Source organism: Aptenodytes forsteri, unplaced genomic scaffold, assembly GCF_000699145.1.
Source record: "Aptenodytes forsteri isolate BGI_AS27 unplaced genomic scaffold, ASM69914v1 Scaffold82, whole genome shotgun sequence".
NCBI classification, from domain to species: Eukaryota; Metazoa; Chordata; class Aves; order Sphenisciformes; family Spheniscidae; genus Aptenodytes; species Aptenodytes forsteri.
The window spans coordinates 3,945,712-3,953,658 of NW_008795490.1; the positions used below are offsets into that span (position 1 = coordinate 3,945,712).

Below are 7,947 nucleotides of genomic sequence, written 5' to 3' on the forward strand. Positions count from 1 at the left end.
CCGGGGCTCTGAGCAACCTGATTTAGTTGAAGATGTCCCTGCCCACAGCAGGGGGGCTGGACTAGATGACCTTTAGAGGTCCCTTCCAACCCAAACTATTCTATGATTCTATGATTCTAAGAAAAGCTACCCTCCAAATTAAGATTTGCCTGGGTTTTTTTCCCCCCTTCCCAGTACATGCTACAATCTTATTGCCTGAAGCAATCATCAGCCAAGTCAGGCATAAAAATACACAGCTGACTGTCTAAGCACAAACATACCCCAGTATTCACAACAGCCCTCTGGCCAGCACATACCACTTTTTCGAGCTCTCCATCAAGAACAATGCTAGAGCTCAGTGAATGGGAGGGAGCTATTTATGGAGGTTCAGGGACTGAGAATTGCACAGAAGTGTTACACCACAACCAGAAGTGTTACGCTGCAACCGGAGAGCTCTCCTACAACACCACCATGTGGAGACTGTACCATGGGGAGGGAAACCAGCCAATGCTCTCTGCCTCCCCAGTGTGGACCAGAGAAGATCCGTGCCAGGAAGGGAAGAGAACAGGATGATGAGGGGAAAAAAAGAAACGCCCAGACAAATGCACCACAGTTTCAAGAGAAGAACAAGACACGCAGACGTGAAAATAAATAGCCAAACAGAAGGTGAAAGAACTGCCCTTTCTCCTCTTCCTGGCTGCCACAGCTTCTCACATTTCCTTTCTTTAAAAGTCAAAGTCAAGAAGCCTTCCCCTTTCCACACATCATCCAGGACAAGTTTTACAGCTCACATTGCTACTTCATTCCTCGTCAACAGGGATTCAGGTCTAAAGGCATCTGAAGCTACATATATTTTTGTGACTCTTTAGGAAGGATAAACAAATTGAGCACATGCGCATAATTCACCAATGTGCTTGAAATGTAACTATTTAAAGGAAAGACCAAGGCATTCTAAACTCAGCTGCTAAATCTATATGCTTGTTTTTATGTGAGGAGACTTGATTATTTTTTTTTTTTTTAAAAAGAACTGAGCACGCATAAACATGAAAAACAGGGAGAAAGCAGGTCAAGGTGGGTCCAATTTCAGTAAAGAGACCCTACCTTGAAGAAACCCTCTCCCCCGGCCCCAGTACTGCCCCAAAGACTGCAGTAATACAACCTCTGTCTCTGTATCATGCCTTACATGACAGGAGGCAAGCTCTCCTCCCATGAGCCCTGCAGCAAAAGGTCAGAGTTTCTGTGCCAGGCTATCTACATATAACCTAAAGTGTCAGGGCAGGCCAGGAAGCATGCCTTGCCTGAAAAATCTTTTGTCCATCACCTTCCCAGGTCAGCTGGCAGGGTTCTGGCATGAGTCAATATGGACTTGAGAACAAACAAAAGCTAGCCATACCATACACCCACCCCACCCGCCTTTTGTGTACACAGGTCTGCATTTTTATAGCGTACACCACAGGATAAAAAATAAAGTTGAATGAATTGACTCTCCCTTGCCCTCAGTGGGAACATTCCTGTTTTATACAACTTGCAAGTTTAACAATTTAAAACAAATTCTTTTCTATCCTAACTTCCACAACAGTTACTTAACTTACTAAAAAAAGTGAAAAAAGTTACAGACAAAAAATGACTTGTCATGTCTATGTGCAGTCGGATTTAACAAAATCAAAAACATAACCCCACAACAAAACCAGGGATGACATCCATTCATGTTTTGGGAACAACTCTGATCTATGTGGCACACAATCTTCTAATAATAAAACCTACTACGAACCCGGTAGTTTATGCATTTAAGCATAAGCAATCCTATACATTTAAGCAACTAAAAGAAAGTCTGCGAGACCTGCAGTTTCCTCAAGCTGATGTACACAGAGCTCTAACAGCAAGCCAGCTCAGAAACAAGTGTAATAAAAGTTTTTTGTTCAGCAGTGCATGTTTATTTGCATACCGAGGAGAATATGGAACAGCTGGTGGAGGTGGTATGTACAGATCCAAAATGGCTGGCTTCTCTTTTTTCAGCGAGGTATCCATGGTGCTTTCTGGTGACTGGGTTGAAGTTGGTGGAGGACTGGTCTGAAATGTTAGACAGCTATCAAACATCTGAGCATTGATTTATCATTCACAAAAAGATAATTCAATAATCAATAGTATCATTTCATCCCCTAGTGAACTACTATTTCTATGCTTAAACACATTAAAAACTCTTAGCATTTACATTTTCCTCCACCCCCAGTTTTGGCTAGCTTTGCAGTCCCTCCTACAGAAATCCTATCTCAGGTATTGCATTGCTCAAGAATATTTTGCTCTTTCCAGTTCTATTTTTCCTGCAAATTCCATAGACAGAAAAAGCAACAGACTCAAACCCCCTTATTCTATTTTTAGATCCATTAAAAGAATGCAATTTGTTAGATACAGATATGATCTGCAACACTTACAAAGCCAGCTCACACTACCCTTATTCCATACAGTCCAATGCCTGGGGCGTGGGAAGGAATATGGTAAAGTTCACTACAAATTGCATCAAGGGATATAACTAGGGTAAGGGAAGCAAAGGAAAAATACATTTGGTATTGCTCATCTGAGCAAGTTTGCCTTTTTGCTCTTTGTGGGTCACTTCTATGTCCCTAGCATCTTGCCAGGCTCCTGTCTGCCTCTAGGAGAGTAAAGGCTTGAAGGACCCTTTCACCTTTGTCAGGCAAGAGGACTGCACTCTCCCCTTTTTGTCAAGGGCCTGCCCAGGCTTTCACTCTGGCCACTCAGTTAATGGCACCCCTGCACAAGCATCTGCCTTTTGCCGGTTGGTATGTTGGAGCCCAGAACTGTCAACAGGCTTCTCCAATCAGTCATTCCCCCAAGGAAATGCTGCTTGGCACAGCCTATATCCCAGCCCACCTCAGCTCTTCACACCAGTCCTTGCTTTGGGTAACCCTGGAAAACTCACAGGGTGGTGGTTTTTTTCCTTTGGCTCTGATTAAATGGCACGATGCCACAAAAACAAGACACAGACAGTGGTGAAGGGAAGGATGAGAAAGGAGTCAAGTGCGCATCTTCTACCCAGTTTGAGAGAAATCTGTCTGCATCAAGACTTGCGATAGCCACCGGTAGTTCACAGGGTGCTAAATTATCCTCACAGCTGTAAGGAGATCTGTGTCAGAACAGGACTAGGAATGGGAACTCTACCTGTTTTTCTTTATTTCAGGTAATCAGTTTAGATTCAGTTAGGTTATTTCCTCCTGCAAGCATTAAGCCCTAAGCTTCCTAATACAACAAGCCATTCCTCAACATGGTTATTTAAGAGTTAGTAACATCACTTTCTCTGTCTGCTCATTACCCAATCTGTGAATTGCCCAACAACCAAATCTTATTTAAACAAGTAGTTTAAATACCTTCTTGAAAAAACACTCACTCTTTCCCACCCTTCACCAGACTAAAAAGATGACAAATATATGGAATAATCTAAGTTATTTCAGCAAAAACGTACTACTCCGCTAAATAGAGGAAGCATTTATTACTCCGTGCTGATGAATTCCATACATATCAGCGGTTTCAGCAGTTTTGCCTCAGATAAGTTCTCCCAGTGGCACACAGACTGATTAAAATGTTCAACACACCTAGTCCCTTTGTGTATCAAGAGCGCGCTATCTGGGTTTAAAAAAAAAAAGAAAAAAAAGGCAAGAACATTTTCCCTTTTATCTAGGAACCAGAGGACAGCATTTCACCTAACCTTCCTTGACCTATACTTAACCATAAGTACCTGGGAGCATTTCTGGTACTTCTCTTTTTCAAGTTGCAACCAAGGCATTCCCATCCCAACATTACAGTTGAGCTGGCAGCCTCTCACCTGCACCAAGGGTGGTTTCCAGCGCAGATTCTTTAGTGGAGCAGGAGTGAAATAGAAAGAGCCGGTAGGACGTTTCTTAAGCAGCAGCCTAACTCCAGCAGGATTCTCTCGCAATTTTGCCACCAGATTTTTTAGTTGCCATCCAACCTGGAAGAGAATAAAGACATCTTTTATTTAGTATTGCTTTTTTGAAAGTGAACAAATAAGAAAAACCCAAGTCCCCCATGTCAAACTGTCTGTTTTAACATGAACCTCAAGAGAGAAGAGATCCAAAAAAAGCCAGAATGAAGAAAAAAATTGGAGAGCTCCTTTTTTTGAAGTTTATTCTTTGTTTCAAAGAAAGATCTCTACTTAAGCTGTAAACACAACACTGAGATATCAAGCAATGTTCTTTCTACCTCAGCTCCAGTCCTAGAAGGATGCATGGATGTGCTCAAATTGAGTAACACAGGGATTCACAGTGAACTATTTTTGTCAATGTTTCTTTCTGACATTGAAAGACATTGCTTACCTGTGCTAAGCCCAAATGTAATCATTTTATCTAAGTTCCCAGATGCAAATGATTTGACAAATACTTGGGTGGGGTTTTTTTAAAGCTGTTTTTATCTGCATTTCAGTAGATTGTAACAATGCATTTTAAAACAGGCCATAAATACAACATGAAGTATTTTAATGTGATGCATACAGCATTTAAACATGAAATATCGCATATTTATTTTATCAAAATATCGCAAAGAATAAAATTTGTCTTGAAAAACAAAATGTTAAAAAGCCTCAAAGATTTCAATAGGAAAACACCAGAACCGCCTCCTGACTCCATCCATTCAGAACCTGTGGGGAACAAGCTTTGCAGAGCAAGCATAAAGGAAGGTTGCTCAGGCTGTTTGTTACTAACCACAGTTTGCCGATTAACCTGGATCACTTCATCACCAGCATGAATCTTCTGAGATCGATCAGCAGGGGACTACAAAGAGGAAAACAAGAGGCATGTGCTTCAGCAGGTTTTCTTCCCTCCCATAACAACCCCCACCAAGCTAAGTCAAAGGCTGTATCTAATGAAGAGCATTGCTGAAAATTTTTGCACAGCTAGATCACACATTACATCTGTTGATGACTTGAGAAATGCAAACAAATTCAACTCATGATTTATTTTTTATACCGGGGGAACTACAGGGAAAGGGAAAAGGCATAGCCTACATATGTCAGAGGCCAAATTGTACTTAAGTCATGGGACAGTCTCCACTGTCATTTTGCCTCCAGTTTGTACTGTAGTTTCAGACAGCAGTGGCAGAGGACTGAAGAGAAGACTTCTGTCCTAACACAGCAACAACCTTAAATTTAGCTTTCAGATAAATGCACACTGATTTTAAAAAAAATACTCTAAGATTTTGGATGTACAGAACAGAGGACCAAAAACCCTTCAACCCACAAAACAGATCCATTGCACTTTTCCCTTTTTGTTTCCTAATATAAATAAGAGCTACCAACTTCAACGTGAAATTACCTGCCTGCATCATCAAGGTCAACAGATAAAAATATATGCTTGTACACATGAAGTGTGCGTAGACAGGCATTTTTCGAATACCTATCTAATATTAATACACCTTAAAATACAATTTTCTTGGAACAAAAACCAAGCTCTGGGGAACAATTAGCGAGGAACAGCTAAATGTGTCAATATTTATTTAGATTTATCTATGGCTGGTGCCATGCACCAGCTATCGCTGCAGTTATTAAAAACAGTCTCACTGCTATAACACACCAACTCTGACCAGCCTTGACAACACCCAAAGTGCACAGGCATACTACCTTGGTATATTGCACCCCAGTCACGGGACAACTTCTCCTCCCATTCCCCCCACCCCATGAGTAACCACCTGGCAGCAGGCCAGCTCTTCCTAGTGACTCCAGAACTAAGCACTTGGATTAAGGACTCCCTTCTCCTCATCATCGCACCTTCAGAGCTCAAGTAACTTTTCTATTTGGAGGAATTGTAGGAGTAAACAGGTCGCACCTTCAGAAAAGTTACTTGAGCTCTATTTGGAGGAATTGTAGGAGTAAACAGTGCAACAAGGGAAAAAAACATGGGGGAATTTGTGGGAGGCTCCAGCTATCATGAGTAACCCCATTTCTTCATTGTCTTCTCACTTCCTCTGAGAGGAAATGCCTCCGTGGAAGGCTGCATATATATGAGTCAACCAAGATCATGAAAAAATGCTGGGCCAAAGTCAAGTTTGTGAAAAACAAAGCTCATTTCAAGCTGTCCTTTGGGCGATCAACAGCCCGTCTCAGGGAGGGTGGGGGACCCTTGCACAGAGGACTCCTACAACAAGTGCCAGCTAGCACAGCAGACACTGCGATCACATTGTGAGAACGGAGGAAAGAGCAAAGTTTAGATCTAGGCCAACATGATGCAGGAAGTCACAAGTCGGACGGCACAACTCAGGAATCCTCTTGGCTGACTGGTATCAAATGCATGGACTTCCCCAGTCCTTCCAATGTACATTACTGTTAATTTTGGGGTGCAATTCCACTGTGTTCCAACACACTGGCTTCTGGGGATAGCTACTAAAATACCATTCCAAACCTAGCAAGACAATTGAGCAAAGACCCAGCCTGGGTCATCTAAATGATCCCATGCCACCAGAAAGACATTAATTGTTTGCAGGTCTCTCAGTCACTTGTCAAGTTTTGTTGCTCCAAAGGAAAGAGCTTCCCCAAAGGAAGAACCAGTGTTCATAAAAAAGCAGATGTTTAGGTCAACACTTAAAGCTATAGAAGCAATACAGCCCCACTCCTGGCCTCCAAAATGAGATCTATATGCACAGGCAGCTTGTCAGCAGTCAACATTACATTCTTTCACATTTATCAATGCTGAAATTGCTGTCAAAGTGGACTTGGTCTCTGTTGCAGATCCTATACAGAGTTATGCCAGGGCAATAGCATAAAAGCTATAAAAGCTTTCAGTTTAAACTCTGAACTGCAAGCACAGATTTCCACCCACTCCTCCCTGGCCCCTGGACTTGGCAGCGGTACAACTAGAACCACTGGTTCTTTCCTATTCACAAAAAAAAAAAGGCATCGCTGCAAAAGGCAAGTTCCTCTGCTCTTTTTTTCTTTCAGCCACTGCTCCTGTAGAGCGGCATGTCTGACAACACCACAGCATCACCTGCCAGCCTCAGCTGCTGGCCAGAGGTCCACTGCAATGACTGCCCAGAAGCCTTTAATAAAGTCTCAGCTACAGAGAACTCGCAGTGTGAGAATAAAACAAGCAACCATCTGCAGCAAAAAATACAGTTGCCTATCATGCCAACTGTTTCCTTCCAGAAGGCCGCTCTTAAAGTCTTACTTTTTTGTAGTCTTTTTACTCTGCAAGATAATTTTGTCACTGCACAGCTCATTGATTTCATTACTCATTATTGAATTTAGCACACTAACACCTAAATATTCCCATTAGGTGAGATTGCCTTTGCCAGGGGAGAGCAAATACATTCAAGACTTTGTTAAGCAAGATACCATAAGCGCTCAGAACAGCAGATACAGTAACTTATTAAAGCAATTATTTTAATGCCAAGTGTTTGAACTAACTCATGTACTTGCAGAAACTGGTTTAATTAGACTGACAGAGAAACATGCAGACACAAAATATTTACAAATTGTGGATAAACAAATGATGCATCACACAGTATTTAAAGCAGTAATATCATGAAAGTACCATGTAAAACAGGAAAAAGTAGTAAAAAAAGTCGAACTAACTCAATCAAAGCTACTGTCAGATAGCCTGAGTTAATCTACATTTACTTCACTTACATTTTCTGTAGTTCCAGTAATTACATGTAATCCATCATAAGTTGATTTGATGTACATTCCCTAAGTGTAAGTAGAAAATGAAAAACAAGTTTAAAGGCAAAAAACCCGCATAACTTATCTGATAAAACAACTGTTGGCAACAGACTCAAAACATTATTAAAAACACCTAACAATTCACACATTTTCCCTAGAACAGTGTGTGGTCTAATATTACACCATTCTAAACCTCTTCACAGATCACTTTTACTGTAATTAATTATAATATTTATAATGACTTAAAAACATAATATATGGAACAAAATTTAGAAACACTGTCTGGT

The 7,947-nt window shown here is 41.2% G+C and overlaps 1 protein-coding gene across 1 annotated transcript in view; it reads right to left on the reverse strand.

The window, feature by feature from the left end:
- CNKSR3 (CNKSR family member 3) overlaps positions 1 to 7,947 on the reverse strand; it is a 62,319-nt gene that overhangs the window by 6,672 nt on the left and 47,700 nt on the right. The window contains exons 8-11 of the mRNA XM_019472626.1: positions 7,628 to 7,687; positions 4,713 to 4,781; positions 3,818 to 3,964; positions 1,925 to 2,049 (exon numbers count right to left, since the gene is read on the reverse strand). Coding sequence (XP_019328171.1) covers positions 1,925 to 2,049; positions 3,818 to 3,964; positions 4,713 to 4,781; positions 7,628 to 7,687 — 401 coding nt within the window. The remainder of the gene's footprint in view (positions 1 to 1,924; positions 2,050 to 3,817; positions 3,965 to 4,712; positions 4,782 to 7,627; positions 7,688 to 7,947) is intronic.